Genomic DNA, 22,432 nt, shown 5'->3' on the forward strand with positions numbered 1-22,432 from the left:
GCACACAGCACGCTCCTCTCCTGCTCAGCACTGGGCATGGCTGTCTCCTCCTTGTCATGTTGATCCCAGTGAATAGTCCCCTCTTCAAAAAGGTCTTCCTTTCATTCCTTTTTCTTGCTGAATAATACTTCATTGTATGGACATGCCACTAAGTTACCAGATACCTAAGTTGTTCCCAGTGTTGGGCTCTTACAAGTGACGCTACTGTGATCATACATGTACAAGTTTTGGTGTAGACAGATGTTTTCATTTTTTTCCCACAGCACTTTCGAGTTAGGAAAACAAACATAGCTAACGTGGTTTTTGTTTGAAGCACAAGTGACTCACTTGGGGCACAGAACACGGGCCAGGAGAGGCACCTGAACTGTGGTCCCCTGGACTCTGCCACCGGCCCCTGGGACTCAGTGTGTCTCTCCTGCTTCCTCTGCAGAGAACTGCTGCGGTGCGAGGCCGCGCTGGCCAGGCTCTACTGCCGCATGGCCCTGCTCAACATCTTCGCCCCCAAGTTCCCCCACTTGTTCACCCGCCTCTTCCACATCCCTGCCGTCCGGGACATTACTCTGGAGCACCTGCAGTTGCTGTCCAACCAGCTCCTTGCCCCGCCCCTCCCAGGTAAGACTTGTCCCGGAAATCAGTGCCAGGCGAGAAGAGCCCTAGCCTGCCCTAGCATGCAGGAGTGTGCTGGTCTCCACAGAGCGGGGAGACGCTCGTCCTGTGAGACCCAGGGGCCAAGCAACACCAAAGAACTGCAGCTGTCTTGCCGTGTTGCTTGCACTAGTTCTCAATCTGGTGAGCATTCATTGAGCGTTCCACACTTAACTGTGGATCAAGGCACACTGAATACTGTTTAGGAAACCAAACCACACTCCTGCCTCGTGGAACCCAGCACCTATACCCAGCATACTATAAGGAAGTACAGGCTGGAGCCGCTGACCCCACGGAGAGGCCATGTGGCAGGAGGGGCTTTATTGGTCACTCTAGCTTCAGACGAGCTCCTAGGTGAACAGAGTCACCCAGGTCCCACATGAGGCCTAGAACTGCCCAGGCAACCCAGAGAGTCATAAGGAATAATAAATGGCATTTTAAATCACTGAGCAGGCTAATCTGTCACATGTGCCTGGGGTGAGAGGAGCAGGGAGAGATGCTGGCTCCTGGCAGAGGGCATGTAACTGTGGAGCCGGCCTAGCTGGAGGGAGAGGCACCTTTTCCTGTGACACAAAAGCCAAGGACAGTCCAGGTGTGGTGGTGCTTAGGCGGCTGAGGCAGAAGGATTGCAAGTTCAAGTCAGCCTTGGCAACTTAGCAAGACCCTGTCTCAAAAGAAAAAGTGTAAAGAAAGCACCCCTGTATCCGAGAGCGACAAGAAAGCTCGTCCCTGTGTTGATGCCAGACACTGCTGGCGGGCAGCCAGGTGTGCCTGCTTCCAGACGCCTCCGAGCAGTCTTGTTGGATGCCCTGGGACCTCGGGGGAGCTGCTTTGTGTTTCCCATGTGTCTGTTTGGTTGGGGCCCTTGGGCGAGGGCTCAGGACTCCTCAGGGAGTGCCTCTGCCCGCCCAGCTCCCCTTCGCTTCCCAGTGACTGGATGGGAACCGGAAGTGAGGAGGACCTTGCAGGCAGCACTCTGAGCCCAGCAGCATCTCAACCCGCTGCCTTCCGGCCAGAGAAGGGCTCCCCGCCAGCACGTGTGTGTCCTACCTACTCGAGCCTCCCCAGCCCACCCTGCGAACTCGGTGACCCCCGCCTACCTATGGGGGCAGCTTCCCTGCGATGATATACACTCCACTGTGAGGCGCCCTAGCAGTTCCTTGGAGCAGCCGGGCGGCCCAGAGCCGCTGAATAGGTCAGGCTCTGGGCCTCTCATCCAGGCCCCACTCCAGTTCATCCAGTAGCCTTGGGCCTCCACTTAGATGTTATTTTCGGCAACAGTTTTGCTACTAAAAAGAAAGCAACCATTTAAATGCTGTCCACCGACCCACCCCTCCCAGCCACTCTGATAGGTGGTGTCTGTCGTCCACCGTGACCCGTCCAGGCCAGTTTACATGGATGGGTCCCTTGTTTCTTACTCAGGTGGTCACAAAGCTGGCTGCCTCAGTGCTTGTGAACGTGTCTCCTTCCTGTCCCCAGATGGCAGCATCAGCTCCAGCTCCATCCTGCTGGCACAGTCTCTGCAGCACTGCTTACACTCCCAGAACTGTTCCGCCACGGACCTCTTCTACCAGGGCAGCTCCCAGACGGTGAGGGAGTGGCTGAGTGTGGCCATCACCCGCACCCTGCACCAGGGCGAGGAGAGCCTTCTGGAACTCACAAAGCAGCTCTGCTCCTTCCTGCAGGTAGACATCCAAAGCCGGTAGCCTACACTGCGGTTATCGCTTTTTATTACAAGTCTTAATAGCTTGCTAAAAATTGCTCTCCTTTCTCCCCCAAGCCACTGTCTGCTTTGATTGCTTTGTCACACAAGCCTTTTGCTTTCCTTGTCTGTGGCTTCCTTACTCCCTGGTTTTTTTGCTTTGTTTTGTTTTGGTCCTTTTGACTCTGTTACAGCGTGGGCTTTGGCTGCGTCCTTCAGCTTCATAAGATGAGAAGACAAAATGCTCTCCTGTGTTCAGCCCGTGACTTTCCTTCCTTATTGTCTCTTTGCAGACAGCACCAGAGCAGTTCCCTTCTGAAGAGTTCCCGATATCCGAGTCCAAAGTCAATATGGATGTTAATTTCCCCGGGGCAGCTTTTGTTGTTGTGTCTTGTAAAGAAAGTCAATCTGGATTCCGCAAAGAGTAAGTTGCCCTTTCTCAAAACGAAGGTGCTGGGGAGAGAAAAGCCAAAAGGATCTGGCAGTGCTGGCAGAGGAAAAGAGCTCATCTTCATTTTCGAACATGTAGCGTCTCTAGAGATAGTTTACAGCTCTTCCCACATTTCCATGGGTGGGGACATCACCTTATAACAGGTAGTGGAGATGACATATGCCCGTTCTCACTCAGCTTTTCGGTGAACCTGGCCAGAGTCTGTATTAACACGTCCCTCCCTCTCAGCTCCTCTCTGTACAAGGCGCCCTGGGCACGCGTCCTCGTGTATGGGCTTGGCCACAAAGTGAAGCGAACCGGCCAGCTGAACCTCATCGAGGCTGCCTGTTACCCACGGGATGCATCCCCAGCCAACACTGGGCTTGCACCTCCACCCACAGCTGACCAGTACCCCTCTGTGGTGCTCTCCACAGACAGGGTCCACATCAAGCTAGGTGAGTCTCTCTCAGCTCCTGGGGTGCCAGCAGTGGACACTCATGCTCTGTTGGTCTTCTCTTGGAAGATAGAAGGGATTCTGTGCCTTGCTGGGTCCCAGTTGCTACGGGTAAATAACAGGACTGCTTGAGGCAGTGTATTTGAGCAGTAGTAGATTGCAAGGCCTGGCAGGCTGCCCAGGCCACAGTAGGAGTGTCCTTCCTTCACAAGGGTGCTCTGGGGTCTGTATGGTTAGAATGATCTGAACAGAGCAGCCCTGTGCTCACAGTCGCCTCAGGCTCTGATGATCCCTGTGGCCATTCCTCAGGTTCTAATTAAAACTGGATTTTGGAGTGTATGACATGGCTCCATGGGACACTAACCAAAATGAGCACCTGCTCCCCATCCAGATGGGGACCCCACTGCTTTTGCCTCCCTGGCATTCTTGATGAGGCCTCTGAAGTTTTGGATTTTGTCGAGGTTCCACCTCTGAACTGCTGAAGCTCTTGTTGCCTGTCATCCTCTTAGACCGAGTCCTGCAGGAAGGAAAGAAGTCTTAGTCCCAGTCTCCATTGCACTTCAGTGGCATGTTTGACAAGAAGAGATTGGCATGTATTTGCCAGAGACAGTTATATTTGTCTATATTTGAACTTTCAGCCAGAAAAATGGGCCTTCAGTTGCTGGGGCTGGGGCTCAGGGGTAGAGCACTTGCCTAGCATTTGAGAGGCACTGGGTTGATTCTAAGCACTGCATATAAATAAATTAACAAATAAATAAATAACTATAGAAGGTCCATCAACAACTAAAAAATTTTTTTTTAAAAAATGGACCTTTGCACCTCACAACCCCTGTTTTTGAGTCATTACATCTTTATGGAAAGGGATAAAAGGACATTTCTCAGTGATTTGGTCACTGCTAAACAACTTTAAGATCTCTGGATCTCTTCCTGGTGCTTGGGTTTGAACCCAGAGCCTAGCACATGCTGGGCAAATGTTCTACCTCTGAGCTACAAACTCAGCCGTTTTTTGTTTATTTTATTTTTGAGACAGGGTCTCACTAAGTTCCTGAGGCTGGCCTTGAACTTGCCATCCTCCTCCCCGAGCCTCCCAACTAGCTGGGATTATAGGTGCCACCATACCCAGTCTTTATGATCTCTTTTTATTAGAGTCTGTTGTTTTCAGAGCTGTTTTTTAAACTTTGTACTAAAAACAAAATCTGTCTGGGGATTCGGGACAGTGGTAGAGCACGTGCCTAGTGCACCAAAAACTCCCAAAAATAAAAATAAAAAAATAATTTGAGATCTCTGTCCTGTCATTCCACTGTTATCACGATGTAAATATTCACCCAAAGGAAGGCAAGGCAGGATGGTTCCTCCTAACTGGCCCAGGCCCCGCACACTGACTTGTGTCTGATCAGCGTTTGCAGTGGGGCTTGGAGGATGGTGCAGGGTGTGAGGAGGACCAGGTCGAGGACATTTTCCCTCACTGCAGGCTCTTTGGGTCAGACTTAGACTGTGACACTAACGGAAGACAGTAAGAGAATCAAAACCCAAGGTTGAGCTGGGATGTGGCCCAGCAGCAGAGCGCTTGCCTAGCATGTGTGAGGCACTGGGTTCGGTCCTCAGCACCACATATAAAAAAATGAAAAATTTTTTAAAAAGTCAAGATCGAGGGGTTGGGGGTGTAGCTCAGCAGTAGAGCCCTGGGTTTGGTCCCCAGTACTGTGAGAGAGAGCACCCAACATCCTGGTAATGCCTTGAGCTTTGGGGACACCCTGCTGGTCCATTTGATGGGATTGCAGTCATGCAAAAGAATCAATTATTTCTTTTCCAAACTGAGAAGGTTCTAGTGAAATACCTTTTAAAGTATAACTTACTTCCCATTCTGGGCATAAAGGCCGGTTGGTTTGGTATGCTTTGAGACAAGGTCTCACTAAGTTCTGAGGCTGGCCTCAAACTTAAAATCCTTCTGCCTCAGCCTCCCAAGTAGCTGGGATTACAGGTATGCACCACTGGACCTGGCCCACCAGTCGGTTGCTAACTGAATGGGGGATATTTATCCACCTCTGTTCCCATAGCTGCTCTCCACACAACAGCAAGTGCATCCAGAGCTGGCCTCTGCCCCCCTGCAGCTTCTGCATCTGCAGAGTGGAGCCTGGGATGGGGCTTGCTCTTCTTCCCACCTGAGCTGGTGGGTTGGGCTTCCCAGCTCTGGCTCGCCCACGCACCCGAGGGAGGTCCTTTGTGCTGTGGCTTCTTTGGCTCAGATGCTGCCAGTGGCACTTTTCCTCTGGCCCTTCTTCCAGGCGTGTCCCCGCCCCCCGGAGCCGTGTTGGTGTTGCATTCCCTGCCCCTGGAGTTCCCACTGGCTATGGCCTTCGCAGAGCAGCTGCTGGCCTGGAGGTCAGAGGACGGCGAGGGGAAGTCAGAAGATGAGCCTGACGCCATTCCCACCTCGGTCCTCCTGCAGGTGGTGGAGCTGCTGGGTGAGCCACCGGGTGCCGGGCTGAGGGGCGGCCGCAGCCTCCTGTCAGAGCGCTCGTGGGAGGTGGGCCTAGGAATGGCTTTAGCTCAGCCTAGGCTCCTCTAGCCATGATTCTAGATTATTTCCATCATATTAAGATAGCAACTAACCATGAAAACTCCAACTTTTCCATCTCTGAAACCGTGAAAATAAGATTAATTTTGTCATGCTTTAACACATGTGCCGTTGTTGTAACTTTGGGGGTGAAGAATGGTGTGGTGATGAATAGGCTACAAAATCAGATGTCATGCCCACACAGCCCCTGGAGGGGTGGAAAGCTTGTGCATTTGACTGCATGCAGATTGACCTCGAAAACAGTCTAAGACAGGCTGAACTTCAGTGAATGGTATACCTGCCTATGTGTTTTGGGATCCATAACTTATTCAGAAAAACTCAAAAATTAAGATGGTTTATGGATGAATAAAGATATGGATATATGTATAAAGCAAGTATAGTATTTAGTTGTAAATATGGGTGGTGAACATAAAATTTTATGTACCATATAATTTTTTCTATTTTTGAATTTTGTCATAATAAATGTTGGAGAGGAAAAAAGTGCAACCTCAGACACCTCTGGGTGTCAGATACTGTCAGTGAGAGAAATAAAGGAGGAACGTGGAGAGTGTGCTCTGGCCAGTGGCTGCTCACTGTCATAGAAGTTTCTGCCAGAACTGGTATTTTCCAGATGTGATGTGAATTTCCCAATTTTTAAATGCTGGCAACTAAATCAAATTCTTTAAAGTAGTCCAGGAAGTACTCGTGGGGAGGTAAGCAGGGAGCCACTGTCTGTGGGAACAAGATGGCGGTGGCCAGCTCCGCTCGTGGGCCACCATGTGCAATTCTGGTAAACAATTCCTTCCAAAGCCTCTGACAAAAATGTCCAGTGGTCAAGGAGGGAGAAAGGGAAGTTAATGAGCATGTGTAGCATCCGCAGGCCTGGCCCTGAGGATAGGAGAGCCTCTGTGAGGGCTCCAGAGGACCCCATGCTCCAGGATAATCACAAGCTTGTTTCCAGTCAGAATCCTCCAATAGCATTGCTCCGGAGAGAAAGCAGGAAAATCAGCCCCTCACTTGTAGGTGCTGGACCTAAACAGAGGTTCCCAGTGGTCAGCCCATCCCTGGCTCTGGAGACTCCCTGTCTAGCGATCTTCACCCTGTACAGAACTGTACTATACAACCAACTACAGCCTGCTCTTTTGTAGGCTGAGCACTCAGCAGGCTGGATGGGACATGGGCCCTTGATGTTCATGAGCCCTGATAGCTTATGTACATGAACTTCATCCACTTCCATTCAGTTCAGGTAACATGATTGTGAGAATATAAGATACATATCTTTTATGAGGGGGACCTTGGGACATCTTGTTCTAGACAATATTTCCCAGAAATCTTTATGTTGCTACTATAAAAAGGGAAAATGCATATCTTTTGCCATAACTAGAATATGACTGTAAAATAAATACAATGAAAATAAATAGTTGCTGTTAAAATTCTAACAAATGTTGCCTGTCAAAAGCTCAGGGCAGGGCTGGGGATGTAGCTCAGTTAGTAGAGTGCGTGCCTAGCATGCAAAAGACCCGGATTCAGTCTCCAATAGAACGCTTGCCTAGCACATGTGAGGTACTAGGTTCGATTCTCAGTATACATACAGATAAATAAATACAGGTTCATCAACAACTAATAAAATATTTTTTTAAAAAATGCTCAGGGTCTATGGTGCACTCGGTTAGGAATAAGCATACAGGACTGGGGAGACAGCTCAGTTGGTAGGGTCTTGCCTCACAAGCACAAGACCTTGGGTTCAATCCCTAGTACCACAAAAAAAAAAAAAAAAAAAAAAAAAAAGAATAAACATACAGAGCACAGTGACACAACTTGTAATGTGAGCGATTGGAAGGCTGCGGCAGGAGGATTTGCAAAGTCAAGGCCAGCCTCAGCAGTTTAGTGAGACCCTGTCTCAAAATAATAAAAAGGGCTGGGCATGTAGCTCATGTAGCTCAGTGGTCGAGTACCGGCCTAGCATGCCTCAGTGCAGCCCTGGGTTCCATCCCCAGTCGAACCCAGGGCCTCATACATGCTAAACAACTGTTCTACCACTGAGCTACACTCCCAGCCCATATGACAAAACCAGGACTAACTGGTATAGAAGGGAGTGGTTGTGCAGGAAGTGTTTCCGTGCTGTGTGGTCAGGGAGGACTGTGCCCCAGGAGCAGGTGTCTGTGCTTCGGGCGCGCTATCCTAATAGCCTGTCACCGCCTTGCTGAATGGAGCCTTAGGCACAGAAGCGGCGGTGTCTGTCCTGCCTCTGGAAGCAGGCAGGCACACCACCCGGGGGCACGGGGTTAAGGCCTTGACCAGCCTGCCGGCTCTGAGTCCAGGTCTCCCTTGCGTAGGGCCACTGCTTCAGTCCTGAGCCCGTTTCTTCATCTGCAAAATGGAAGGAACAGGTGGGAACTGCTCAAGGGCGTTGGGAGAGCGTGTGCGTCTGCTGCAGTGCTTAGCACAGTGCCTGGCACGGACTTAGTGCCTCGTAAGTGATCACTGTGATTTTCTGTCCGCCTCAGGAAACTTCCTGTGGACCACAGACATGGCAGCCTGCGTGAAGGAGCTTGTCTTCCACCTGCTGGCAGAGCTCCTGCGCACGGTGCACGCACTGGAGCAGAGAAGGCACCCTGCCGGCCTGTCCACCTCCATTGCCCTCCAGCTCAGCCCCTGTCTGGCCACGCTGATGGCCCTGCAGTCAGAGCTGCACAAGCTGTACGATGAGGAGACGCAGAGCTGGGGCCCGGGCAGCTCCTGCGGGGGTTCGGGGGCAGTAGCAGCCGGCGACCAGGGCCGGTTCTCGACGTATTTTCACGCGCTCATGGAAGGGTGCCTGGCGGTTGCCGAAGTGACCCTGCCTACCAACATGAGCGTCACAGCCAGCGGAGTGACCTCAGCAACCACTCCGAACCTCAGTGACTCCTCGTCCTCCTCCTCCTCCTCTCCAGGACAGACTCCGCAGAGCCCCAGCCTCTTGTCTAAGAGGAAGAAAGTCAAGATGAAGCGGGAAAAGGCCTCCTCCTCGGGGAAGCGGCAGTCCTCCCGCGCCCTGGAGTCCGACCCCACCGTGCTCAGCATCGGGGGCAGCAAGCCCGAGGACATGCTCTGGTTCCACCGCGCGCTCACCTTGCTCATCATCCTGCGGCACCTCACCAGGAAGGACCCCCAGGGCCTGGGTGTGACCAGCGATGCCATCGCAGATGCCTGCCAGGCCCTGGTGGGCCCCACGGCCCACAGCCGCCTGCTGGTGATCTCTGGCATCCCCACCCACCTGGACGAGGGCATTGTCAGAGGTGCCATCCGCAAGGCCTGCAATGCTCACGGCGGGGTCTTCAAAGACGAGATCTACATCCCACTGCAGGAGGAAGACCCCAAGAAGCCAAAGGACAAGGCTGAGGGTGGCGATGGGAAGGCCGAGCCAGAGAAGACTCCGGGCCTCCCCAGCGCAGACAGCCTGGAGGGGAGCACGTCCAGCAGCCTGGCCCCGGCCATGAGCGCCAGCGCCTCTGCCTCCACCAGTCAGGCCTCGGTCTGCAGCTCCCAGGGCGTCTCGCAGACCATCAGCGACCTCTCGGTGGACCCGCTGCCCTCCGGCCTGGAGTTGCCCATCCCCCCCTGGCCTGCTGGAGCCCCATGTGGTGTCCAGCCAGGAGAGCCTGGACATCTCCCTGTGTAGCACTGGCAGCCTGGGCAGCCTGGGCAGCCTGGGGGAGCCCCTGGACAACGCAGAGACGGCCTCAGTGTCGGAGGTGGGCTCCATGTACACAGCCACGTCCCTGGATAACCAGGCCTTGGCGGCGCGCCCCATCAAAGGCTTTGCCGTCGTGGAGGTAATGCGCTCCCTCTGTGCAGCTGCTCGCGTCGCGGCCAGCTTGGGTCCCCTGAACCTCCTTTTAAATCTTGCCCAATTATTTCCAAGGGATTAGCACCTGGGGGCTCCCTGGGCAGCTCTCTCAGCAGCGTGATGACCCTCTTCTATGTCGACTCTGTAAGAGTGCTGTCCAGGCTAATGTCCTGAGGGAGGTGCAGGTCAAGAGTAGGAGCAGGCGGAGGGGCTCCAGGAGCTGGCCTTCCCGGATGGCAGCTTTCCCAGGTGCCCTCAGCGCAGAATTGACGCTTCCCTGCCCTGCGATTCTGAGTGTCACGTGGTGGGCATGTGGCTGGCTCACTCCAAGGCTCCATGTGTTTCTCATGTCCCCCTTTTTAGAAATCCTGCATCAAGCCAGGTATGGTGGCGCACGCCTGTAATCCCAGCGGCTTGCGAGGCGAAGGCAGGAGGATTGAGAAAGTCAGCCTCAGCAACTTAGCGAGGCCCTGTCTCAAAATAAAAAATAAAAAGGGCTGGGGACATGGCTCAGTGTTAGTGCCCCTGGGTTCAGTCCTCAGTACCAAAAAAAGAAAAGGTCAGGGAGTAAACACCTTTCTCCCCCTTCCTGGAAGTGCAGAGCACCCAGCAGAGAACTCTCCTGCCCCTGCTCTGGCCCAGTGTCGCCTGCAGCCACTCCTTTCAGTCCTTTGGCCTCCTTCCTGGGGACTCCTCAGCCCCACCTGGAGTGTAGCTCCCTGAACATCAGGGTGAAGCCATAGGCCTGGCCAGGGTTGAGTACAGATTCCCAACTGAGTTGCCCCTAATAAGTCCCCATTTGAGGGTGGGGGGTTCAAGGAAAGCCAGCGACCCCAGGTGGGCAGCTCAAGATGAGAACAGGACTCTAGGGAATGGTGGGGAGGGAAGGATGCCATTCATACTGAGTGACTGGTCACTCTCCATTCAAATCCTCACCTTTTTTCTTTGTTCACATAGATAAGATCCCGAGCCAAAATTGAGAAAATTCGAGCAAGTTTATTTAACAATAATGATTTGATTGGTTTGTCAAGTTTGGATGGTGAAGACGAACTGATGGAAATGTCCACAGAAGAGATTCTGACTGTATCTGTAGTGAATCAGAGTTTGTTTGATACTCAAGGGAGCCCAGGGTTAGAAGATTATTTCAATGATAAATCAATTAAAGGTAGGTTTTGGATTTTTAAAAATTAACAGAAACTTTTTGAGTACAATTTCAGGTGTATAGAAAAAAATAGATCAGAACCTCCCCCTGCACACCACCACCGTTTCCTCTGTTAGGAACAGCTTGCATTCGAGGACTCTGCGACCACCCCTGGGAGCTGCAGAATTTGAAATGAGCTAGGGGCTGACTCAGGGTTTTAGGGAGGTGGGACCGGAGGCCCAGAGCGCAGAGGGTGACCTGCTGTGTGCACCTCCTCTGCTGTAGGGGCGCTCCCGCTCCCTCTGACTGGCAGGCACCCACCCGCCCTGTTCCAGGTGGAGGCTGTGGAGCCTGCTGCAACCGCAGGGGCCTGCCCTCCAGCTGTTCTTCCCTCTGTCTAGCAGGCTTCCCTCCTTCAAGCGCTCCCATGTTTGTTTGTTTTGTCCTGTGCAGCTGGAGTGTACCAAGAAGTGGCCGATGATTCTTTGCTCATATGCTCGGGGACACTGTGCCTTGCCCTCTCCAGCCCTCACCTCTCGGGTGGGGACAAAACGGCTCCAGCTGTTTTCCCACAAAGCCCCCATTTCCCATCCCTCCATCATTCTGGTGACACCTCTGTGGGTGGGCCCTGGCTGGCTTTCCCACACGGTACCAAGTGTCCATCCAGGACCCAGGACTTCAGTGACAGCCCACAGAGCTAAATCCAGAGGGGGGCATCTGCCCAAGCCAGCTCTCACCCCAGGCTCCACGTCTGGAGCCGCAAGAGTTGTGCCTGTTTAATAGTTGACAGCAGTTCTTTGTTTCGTGTCAGTCTTTCTCAAAATGTTTAATCTGTGTTCCTTTCTCTGCATCTTTAATATTGTTTGAAATTTCATGACACAGTAAGGTTGTTTTGTATTTTCTAAGAAAAATATATAACATTGAGTAGAGGTTTTGTTGTTTCAAATTATTATTCCCAGTCATGGGACTTGGAAACATTCCCTTAGCCCTGGGATCAGGGGGAAGTAAGTGAGTTCTTAGGCCCAAAGTGTAAGAACTCCAGAAAATCAGTCATTAAGATAAACCTTTTCTGGAGAGATGGGAGGTCTAACTCAGTGGTGGAGCATATATCTAGCACAAACCAGGCCCTGGATTCGATCCTCAGCACTGCCCCCCCCCCCAAAAAAAAAGGATAGTATTTTCATGTGATATTTTTAAATTTTTTTTTAATGTGATGCTGAGGATCGAATCCAGGGCCTCAAGCGTGCTAGGCGAGCACACTACCACTGAGCTACATGTGATATTTTGAAAAATCAAACTTAATGCAACTGAGCATGTGGTGCCCACCTTACTCCCAGCTACTTGGGAGGCTGAGGCAGGAAGAGCACTTGAACCTGGAGTTTGAGACCAGCCTAAGCAACTCAGAAAGACCCCATCTCAAGTTTTTAAAAAAGGAAAAAGAAAAAATTAATGTAGACATCCATGAGGAACAAAATACTAAAATGTCATATAAAAACTGCATCAAAAAAAAAAAAAAACTGCATCAAAATCAGTGTTAACAATTTATTTCTACCATATCAGGCTCTAGTATTACTCGAATGGTACTATTAATATTTTAACATGATGTGGGTTTTGGGGTTTTTTGTCTTTTGTTTGTGTCCCCTTAAATTTCCACCTGAGGAGCTGGGCCTGGTGGTGCACACCTATAATCCTAGGGGCTCTGGAGGCTGAGGCAGGAGGATCATGAATTCAAAGCCAGCCTCAGCAACTTAGCGAGACCCTGTCTCTAAATAAAATATAAAAAGGGCTGGGGATGTGGCTCCGTGGTTAAGCACAGGTACCAAAAAAGGTTTCCATCTGAGGGGCTCCTTGCTGCCCCCCAGTCCCAGCCCTGCGCCCTGTGGGGAGATACTTGCTCCACTCAGCTTTCAGCTGCCCCCTTGGCATGGAGGACCGGAAGGTCTACTGTGATGATCGTGTCCGGGCTTTTCACACTTTGAATCTGAGCACACTTTCAGTTCCTGATCCTGTTAGGGCCAGACCTTCCCCATGCAGCGCTCGGGTTTGGGGAACACAGGTATCGACCTTGTTTTTGCCTCGCATCTGCAGTGAGTCTTTTGCCTTGTGGCTGAATGGACTCTGAGTGAAGACTCTGGCCATAGCCGGTGGGAGGAGAAGGGGGTGGTGACAGCAGGAGTGCAGAAGCTTCATGTGTCCTGATGGCCCCAGGAAAGGTCAGAGTGCCTTCCAGGAGGTCGAGTGGGAACAGAAGAGTAAATATTTTCTCTAGTGCACAGTTTTCTTGTACCAGAGTCTGACGTACGTCAGCAAAGGGCAGAACAACTCCCAGACCCCATTTATCATACTGGTTTGGGAACATGTTCTCCAATAAGGCAGTAACTCATTTAATAACTGCTCCATCGGGCCAAAAACACTTGCTGGCTCTGTATTCTTTTGTTCCTTTGAGATTATCCAGCATATTCATGTTCAGTTAAGCTGCTGTAATAAGTAGCCCCAGGAGCACACGGCTCAGACCCGGTGGGAGATGATTGCTTGCGTGTGTAGGAGTCCAGAATGAGCTCTGCGGCGTGCTACTCCAGGGGGCCTGTCATTTCTAGGCAGCCAGTAGAGGGGACAAGTGCAGAGGACAGCAGCCTGCCAGATGTGGCTCACGCCCCACTGAAAACAGGGTCACAGGGCTACACTTTACTGCGAGGACAGCTGGACACGTTGCTAAGGTGTGTGTCAGAGAGGGGGACGCAGGCTGCAGCGGGCAGCCTGTCACCTCCACTACGTGCCTGTTGTCTGCTTTCAAAACCAAGTGCATTCTAAAACAAACAAAGCACTGCAGCCCAAGTCCTGGCCTGGCTGCTCACGCAGAACTGCCTCGCCCTCCTTCCCTCCGTAACAGGTGAGAAACTGGTGCCCGGAGCCAGAGAAGTCCTGACTGAGATATTTAAGAGCTGCGCCCATTCAGAGCAGACGCTGAGCCTGACACCAGCGAAGCCCATCAGAGTCTCCGACATATATCTTAGCAAAGAGCAGATCAACTCCCAGACGCCAGGCAACCTCCTCCACATCTTCTTCACCAATGTCCGGCCTCCCAAGAAGGTGCTGGAGGACCAGCTCACTCAGGTAGTCACCCACCCCCACGGTGCCTTCCCGGGCCGCAGGTGCCCTTTGGGGTGAGCCTAAGAACCCCTTGGCTGCTTTCGTGCCTGCAGATCCTGAGGAAGTACGGCGTGCCGAAGCCCAAGTTTGACAAGAGCAAGTACAGCAAAGCCGGGAAGGAGCAGCACCCCGTGAAGGTGGTGAGCACCAAGCGGCCCATCACCAAGCCGCCCGCCAAGGACAAGGCCGTGCTCAACAGCGTCAGGTGCACGCGCGCAGGAGCTCGGGAAGACGGGGCCAGCTGGCGGGCAGATGCAGGGCCCCCAGAGCAGGCGCCGGAGAGGCTGCAGCCTCTGGCAGCCGGGCAGCCTCCCGCCCTTCTCCGCTGCCATGGCCCTCCAGGCCTCACCCAGGCGCCAGTGCTCATGGGCTGCAAGGCAGATGGCCCACGTTGATAGTCTTCGCTAGGCACCTGGTGCACACCGTCCCAGAAGCTCAGGAGGCTGAGGCAGGAGGGTCACAAGTTCAGGGCCAGCCTCAGCAACTCAGTGAGACCCTGTCTCAAAAAAATTAAAAAAAGGGTGCGGGACATGGCTCAGCAGTAATGCACCACCCCCAGTCCCAGAAACAGAACACATCTTTAAAGTGCAGACTTTTTTTTAACTACACAAATAATGCATAGTTATTGAAGGAAGAGTAGAAAATGCATATGTGTATACAGGAAAAACTTAACTTGGGCTGGGGGTGTAGCTCAGTGGTACTCAGTGCTTAGCACCTTCGACGCTCTGGTTCAATTCACACAGCAACTCTCACATTTACACGCATAGCCTTCTATCATGTATGTGCATTATTTTCTCAAAGCATGTGCAGTCAAAAACCACTCCTCTTCGCCTCTGTCCTTGCCTTGGGCTCCCCTGCCCGGGGCAGCCAGCCTCACTCACGTGCCTTCCAGAGTGCGTCTGAGCAGGAGTGAACAGGAGTACACACGTGTCTGCACCTCGCTGTCTGCACCTCGCTGTCTGTTTAATACCAGTCTTGGAGATCATGCCAGACCAGTACATCCTTCCGAGCGCTACGCCGTGTTCCGTGAATGAATCTACATATATACCTAATAGAATTTTCTGTAGGTACAGGGTTATGACTCTCAGATCCTCACAGTTGAAACTGACAGCCAAGTCTTGGCAGCCAACTCTGGCAGGAGTGTCTAGAGAAATTGGTAAATAGCCAGGGAAAAACGGTGTTCTTTCATTAGTTTGCTAGGTAAAAGGGGCACTTTTAGATAAATATCATCCATCCTATGGGGATGGAAATCTACGCCGTTGGCGTAACTCCGTATGGTCCCCTGCCACATTTCAAGTGCTCCAGAGAACAAAACTTGTGATTTTACCTAATTTTCACTTAACCCCAAATTGCTGCATCTGACCTGTGTCTACTTTACTGGACAGTACAGCTCTAAAGTATATAGAAAGAGGTTTGAAAAGCATCTGCAAGATCTGTCACATGGTAAAGCATTGATTTTTCCGTGAAATTTGCTCAGTAAATTTTTCTCACTCAGAACCAGTCCTGTCTGAACCCCTCCTGAGCCGTGAGCTAGTTGTAGAGGGGGTGTGAACGTGTGTATGTGTGTGTGTGTGTGTGTGTGTGTGTGTGTGTGTGTGTGTGTGTGGTTCTCTAGTTCCCGTGAGGAGGTATGGCCATGGGGAATTCTATTCCTCTCCTTTGGTCTATAGCAGGACTGCCTTAAGTGAGAAGAAACCAACTGTGAAGCCCAAGTCACCCGAAAAGAGCAAACCAGATGAAAAGGATCCAGAAAAGTCACCCACCAAAAAACAAGAAGGTAAATAAGCAGCTTGGGTGTGATATAGGCCTGAGAACCGGCTTCTGTCCTGGAGGCTGGGCTGCCCACTCAGAAAGAGCCTCTGGGCTTTTGCCTGCCTGGCTGGTCCCCAGCAGGATGGCCCCCTCTCTCTGGATCCTGGGCTCCCTGGGGTCTTAAGTTTGGGCAAGGGAGGAACCTTTCTGAAGACTGGGAAATATTCCTGGCCAAGGCCAGGATGTCCTTTCTGATGGATCAACTTGAAACAAAAATAGTAGTTCTGGAAATACCGAGCACCTGAGATGAAGAATGAGTGAGACGATTGAGAAACAGCTTGAGAGATGTGCTTGGACCTGCCTGCCAGAGGCCCCTGCCCCCCGGGTCTGCACCCAGGCCTCGGGAAAGGCCCCAGCAGAACCGTTCCCATTGCTGGGAGGGCTGCTTTGTCAGTGGGTGTTCCGAGACTCTCGCAAAGGAGGGAGGTGGGGAAACCCGTCCTGTTGGGAGAGCAGCTGTGGTGGGAGACTGGACCCTCCGGCCGCCTCCTGTGTCCACACAGAGAGGAACAGGCCCTGAGGTCTGGAGGTGGGAGGTGGGAGGATCAGTGGACCAGGCCGTAAGCAGGGACGCAATGAGAGCATGTTGGGGCCGTGTTGTGCGCAGTTCTTACCAAATTCCTGACGCTGTGAACACTCTTCCGTCAGTCCCTGAGGAAAAGTATCTGACCTTAGAAGGATTTCACAAATTTGTTATCGACCGAGCCAAGCAAGACATCCGCAGCGTCTGGAGGGCGATTCTGTCCTGTGGTTACGATCTTCATTTTGAGAGGTAAGAGGGTCGTCCCCCTGCGCGCTTCATGCCTTGGTGGAAGTGGTTGTCGCAACTGCGTGTGTCACCAAAAAACAGGATCTGGAGCCAGTCAGTCCCCCACAGAGCCTTCTGAACGGTTCCCTAAATTCTCAGAATTGTTAAATGATTTTCCTGATCATTTAAAATGAGCTCTGTTCTTTTCCTCCAGATTCTGATTTATGACTGTACCAGCCAGCCCAGCCTGTCCTCACACAATGCCACACACAATGGCTAAGGCCAGTTCTGGAGGCTGGCAGGCCACAACGAGGCAGAGGCTCAGGCTGGCTGCTGCAGAGGCCTCTCTCCTTGGCCCACTGCTCAGTGCGCCTCCCTGGTCTCTTCCTAGCCTGTGTCTGTGTCCTAATCTCCTCTGTGAGGTCACCTTATAAGGGCCCCGTTGGAGTGGGGAGCACCCCATGACTCAATTTGACCCAGTTAGCTCCATAGAGGCCCTGTATCCAAACACAGTGACAATGGGGAGTGGGACAACAACATGTGAATTTGTGGGAGACGAAAGGCACAATTTAGTAGATAACGGGGACGATTTCTTATTCCCAAGAACCTTTTCCCTGGATTCCCACTTCCCGCCAGCCTCGGTCGCCCTTTGCCTGCCCAGGCAGGCATAGCTCACCGTCTCCCTGGCTTCCCCTTCCTGCCTCTTCATCCCAAGCAGACACGCTGCAGGACAGAGAGCCCCACCCTCTCGCTCCCCCTCCCACAAGCTTTCTCGGCCTGCCCAGAGCAAGACGGGTGGCCGAGAGGGGCTGCCTCGCGAGGACTACTGCTGGGTCAGCATTCCACACGCTCAGGGAAGCCTCACCGCCAGCCCTTAAGTGGGGTTGGCATCGTGATGGAAGGAGCAGGTTTTCTGGACTCACTTTAGAAATCAGCAAGAGGGACCGCCTGGTTTTGTTGAAAAGTAGAATCACCAGGAACAAATTGGGCTGAAAACAGACTCCAAAGTGAACGGTGCTTGTTTGTGGCAGAAGGGCTGTCCACGCCGGTCCAGGGTGCCCTGCTGCCTCCTTCCCTCCTTGCCAGGGACTTGTCAAAGGGCAGCCAGCCTAAGAGGGCTGTCAGGGCCTCTCCCGGGCAGGGGTCTAGGTGTGTCTCCCAGCTGACCTGTGGTGAGGAGAGACCAAGGTGCAGCCCATCTCCCCAAGGTGGCCCACAGGTGGCGTGGCCAAGGTGGCATATGGCCATGGGAGGTGCCCTAGGCTCCAGTAGGTGCCTGCCCACCTGCTGCTTGCCACCCGGCCTTTTGTGGACAGATTGCCACAAAGTGTGGAGGAAGGACGCGCTCAGCGAACACCTCGAGGGCCTGGTGAGTGTCCACAGGCACCGAGGAGGTGTCCTGTGGTCTGTGCCCTGAGGCGAGGGCTGCCTGGTGCTCAGGGGACGCCTCTCCCAGTGTTGTCCTGGAAGTGGTGATCTCAGGGCACTGGAGAAGGGTCAGGCTGGGCACACCGCCCTGCAGTCCTTTTGTCGTTTCTCCGGTCACTGCGTTGGGATGCTGCTCCATGCATTCTCACAGCTGCTCCACGGTCGTTGAGCGTGAGTTCGCCTATTCAGCCAACCCCAGCGGTGGGCATGTGGGTGGCCACTGTCCTCGCCCTGCTAGCGCAGCCCACGGCAAGGCCCTCACAAGTACCCCGTGGTCTGCCCATGCCAACAGCTCGATGGGCAGATGCCGGAATAGGTTGCTGGGCGAAGGGTAACAATGTCCAGCAGCTGACCCCGTGCACAGGGACACGCGGGGCACTGCCATGTGCTTGACGGGCCTTCTCCTCTCGCCTTTGGCAAGGCGAGAGGCCTGGCACCATTTTGAGCTAATTTTATAATGATTTATATAATGATTTGTAAAGAAATCACAGAAAGTCGGTGTGCTTTTTTTTTTTTTTTTTTTTGGCTATGCTGGGGATTGAACCCAGGCCTGTGCACGCAGGGCGAGCACTCTGCCAGCTGAGCCACCTCCCAGCCCCAGTCGGTGCACTTTTAAGCTGGGCCACCACATGTGACCTGGAAGATGAACACAGGCGTGTCACAAGGTTGCTCTGCGCACGCTTGCCCTGGAACGCTCAGCAGGCTCCACGAGGAGCCGTTTGAGCACCAGGAAAGCCCCAAGCACACTCCAGGGCTGGGTGTGGCTCCTCTAGAGGAATCGGCCTCATCCTAGAAGACAGCGCCCCATCTGGCCCTTCCCCGCCCCCTGCCCCAGGTGCGCCTGCATCGATGTCCGACATGCGCAGAAGGCCTCGAGGAAGTGGACCCTGGAGATGGACGTGGCTCTCGTGCAGTACATCAACCGGCTGTGCCGCCACCTTGCCATCACGCCGGCGAGGCTCCACCCCCACGAGGTTTACCTGGACCCTGCCGATGCCACTGACCCCAGGGTGGCCTGTCTCTTGAGTATGTGGCCCCTTGGCTAATCCCCTCCCTGAGCGCAGTGGAGACACACCCCAGGACAAGCAGTGTTTAGAGGGCTGGATGCCGTTTAGACATCCATTGCAGAGAGACCGCCTGCCAGGTGTGTAAGGAAGAGGGAGAGACAGGCGACTGGCCAGCGGAGGCTCAGGCCTGCCGTGTGCCCAGCCCAGCAGAGCTTAGCCGCAGATTCAAAACGCAGGCTGGAGGGCAGTGCCCGCGCCACGCCCAGGACCTGCTAGGCTCCCCTGTGCCAGCCGCTGAGGCAGTGAGGAGGGTGGGAGAGCTAGGGACACAGCATGGGGCGCCAGCACCGCCCCGTCTCTCCTGGTGGGAAAGGACGCAGGGCGGAGGGGACAGTTGAAGGCCACACACCAGTGGTGCCAAATCTGGGTGTGCAACCCGGATGAAAGGTGCACAGGACTCGCTGTTTTGCCATTTCCCACAGGCTGCGATTATTTCAGATTCTTCAAAAATTAACCGGCATGAGGCCAGGCAGTTGTAGAGCCCTCGCCTGGCATGGGGGCCCAGGGCTCGCACCAGCTCTGCCAGCACTGACAGCACAGTACCTGGCCTAGCGAGGCCCACGGGAAGGCCACGGGCCCCCACTTCTCAGGGCCTCACACTTACCTTCTGCTTGGCACATGTCCAGGCATGTGGGGGCCTTGCTCACTGATGGTGTCTCTGGGGTCCCAGGAATGAAATCTGCCCCTGGTCCCACTGCGTGTGGCCCTCCCCAGTGACACCTGACGTCCTCTCCCCACAGACGTGCCCGTGGAGAGCCTGCGCCTGCGCTTCGCCCTGCTCCAGTCCCTCAACACCACGCTGGAGACCTTCTTCCTGCCCCTGGTGGAGCTGCGCCAGACGCCCATGTACACCCACAGCATCGCCGCCCTGCTGAAGGAGGCCAAAGGTCAGTGCCTGGGCCTGCCTGACCTCGGGAAGAGAGAGGTGACCGTTAAGGCACCAGAGCCAGAACCCACAGCGGAGTGACCAGGCCTTTTTCTGAGCTGCCCTGGAAGACCCGTCCCCCGGCCAAGCTTCCGTCTGGAGGACAGGCCTCTGCAGCAACAGGGCCTCCAGTAGAAACTAAATACAGCCGCGCGGGGCCCACAGCTGTCATCCCCGCCGCCTGGGAGGCGGAAGCAGGAGGATTGCAAAAAAAAGTCAGCCTCAGCAACTTAGTGATACCTTGTCCAAATAAAAATAGGGGGATGGGCTCAGTGGTTAAGTACCCCAGCATTCAATCCCTGATACCCAAAAATAAAACGGAAAGAAAGAAACCACTAAAGTAACGTGCTCCAAAAACATAAAATTCATTTTTAAAGTTTTCAAAGTACTTAGAAATAAATTTAGCTGGTTTGGTCTTAGTATCTGCCCCCCACATCCCGGAGGGGACCAGTATTAACAGGGGGTACGTCCTTCTAGTCTTTCCTGCTCGCATAAAGTAGCTGCAGGCGCGCGCACTACACTCGGGGTTTTAGTCGAGAAAGGGCATCTTCCTGCAGGCTGCGGTGGCGCACGCCTGTCCTCCCAGCGGCTCGGGAGGCTGAGGCAGGAGGAGCACGAGGTCAAAGCCAGCCTCGGCAACTTAGTGAGGTCCTGTCTCAAAATGAAACATAAAAAGGACTGGGGAGGTGGCTCCGCGGCTAAGCAGCCTGGGTTCAGTCCTGGTACCTTGCCCCACCCATCTTGCGCCCTGGTCTGCGATGCTTCTGCGGCCGGGGTCTCCCGTGCCGAGCTCTCGGGTACGTGCGAAGTGGTGGGCATTTGGATAAGTAGAGCAGCCGCCCCCACCCAGCAGGACGGCTCCATGCTCGCAGTGTGGCACTCGAGTGCCCTGCCTCGCGCCCACCAGAGAGTACCCTGTGGGACACCATCCCCACGGATGGGCAGCGGGCAGGGCAGGAAGGGAAGCAGCCCCACCCATGCCTCTCCACTTCCTCTCCCCAGGGCTGATCTTCTATGACACGAAGGTGACCGTGATGAACCGAGTGCTGAACGCCACTGTGCAGAGGACAGCGGACCACGCGGCACCCGAGATCACCCTGGACCCGCTGGAAATTGTGGGAGGTAGGGACGCTGCAGGGAGCACAGATGCAAGCCCGTGGGGCCCGGCAGACAGGGTCTCATCAGCGCGCCAGGGTCCTCCTCCTCCGGCTGCTCTTCCGTTGTGCTCTGGAGTCCCAGGGTGTGGCTTCCAGCCCCAGGGGAACCTCAGGAGCTCTGCCCTCTCAGCAGCAGGAGGAAGGCGCCTTCCTGTACCCAACTGGCCAGGCCTCACTGTGGGCAGCACAGCTGTGGTTCCGACGCACCACAAGCTGCTGAACACGGTTCCGGCACCCAAGGGCGGGGGAGGCCAGGAGTCTGCAGTAGCCCTGTCCACAGGCAGACTGCAGGGACTTGGGAGAGGAGCCCGCTGGGAAGTGGGGAAAGACCTCCCAGGAGGCACTCGGAAGCCTCCAGAAGATGAGGAGGACCCAGGCTTCGTCTTCAGAGGGGGAGAGAGGGATGTTCCGGGCAGAGGGAGCCACGTGGCACGTGCTGAGGCCTGAGATGTCCAAGACTCAAAACCAGAGAGGCCAGACCGAGCCCAGCAGCCTGCTGCCATGGCGGAAGGGGGGGACAGCCGCCGAGGCTGCGATCGCTCCTCTCTTGCTTCCCCAGGGGAAATCCGAGCTTCCGAAAGCTCCTACTTCTGCCAGGCTGCCAGGCAGCTGGCCTCTGTGCCATCCTCTCAGCTCTGCGTCAAGCTGGCCAGCGGCGGAGACCCCACCTACGCCTTCAACATCCGCTTCACCGGGGAGGAGGTGCACGGCACCAGTGAGTGTCCCTCCGGGCAGCCCTGGCGTCAGGAGGGTTCTGCCCCAAGCTGCCCAGGCGCTGCCCCATGCTCTGCAGGAGCCAGGTCTTCCTGGAGTGACCAGGACCTGCAGACCAGCCCCTACCGCTTGCCCTGTCCCCACGTGAGAACTGGTGCCTGCAGTGGTCTGGGGCGAGGCCACTGTCCTTGTGGACCCAACAGAGGCAGGTTGGTCCTCTTCCCAGGAAGAGCCCAAGCAGAGGGGCTAGGTGGGCTCCAAGGTCAAGGCCTCGGAGGCTGGGGCATCACCTCACTCGGCAGGAAGAGGAACGGCCTCTGGGAAGAGGTCCCCTGTCCTCCGCAGTCACATTTAGCTCTCAACGTTCAAGAAGTGCCTCCCGCCACACGGGAGGAGAAGCCCCACTCCTCTTCTGCTGGGCGCACGAGGCGGGAGAGGCCACTGGAGGAGGGAAAGCCCCAGCTCTGTCCCCCATTTCCCTCCATCTGTCCCTCGGGACACTTGCCAGAAGTGGCAGGGAACACTGGCCCCCGGCAGAGCCACAGTTCTGTGAGAGCAGCTGAGTCACTGGTGCTCAGAACGTCCAGGCCTGGGCTGGACCTGCCGCACTCCTCAGCGCGCAAGGATCCCCCAGGAGGCCGGCGCCAGCCGCCACAGGTGGAGGGACTGGGGC

The 22,432-nt window shown here is 54.4% G+C and overlaps 1 protein-coding gene across 1 annotated transcript in view; it reads left to right on the forward strand.

Annotated features, from left to right (window-relative positions):
• Hectd4 (HECT domain E3 ubiquitin protein ligase 4) overlaps positions 1–22,432 on the forward strand; it is a 173,490-nt gene that overhangs the window by 143,789 nt on the left and 7,269 nt on the right. Inside the window, 16 exon segments of the mRNA XM_047560128.1 lie at positions 431–612; positions 2,125–2,330; positions 2,641–2,771; positions 3,027–3,232; positions 5,517–5,696; positions 8,296–9,383; positions 9,385–9,603; positions 10,575–10,782; positions 13,649–13,872; positions 13,962–14,113; positions 15,579–15,685; positions 16,369–16,492; positions 18,732–18,922; positions 19,704–19,850; positions 20,891–21,010; positions 21,605–21,760. Of these exon segments, the coding sequence (XP_047416084.1) occupies positions 431–612; positions 2,125–2,330; positions 2,641–2,771; positions 3,027–3,232; positions 5,517–5,696; positions 8,296–9,383; positions 9,385–9,603; positions 10,575–10,782; positions 13,649–13,872; positions 13,962–14,113; positions 15,579–15,685; positions 16,369–16,492; positions 18,732–18,922; positions 19,704–19,850; positions 20,891–21,010; positions 21,605–21,760 (3,641 nt within the window).

This window comes from Sciurus carolinensis, chromosome 8 (genome assembly GCF_902686445.1).
Source record: "Sciurus carolinensis chromosome 8, mSciCar1.2, whole genome shotgun sequence".
Lineage (NCBI taxonomy): Eukaryota > Metazoa > Chordata > Mammalia > Rodentia > Sciuridae > Sciurus > Sciurus carolinensis.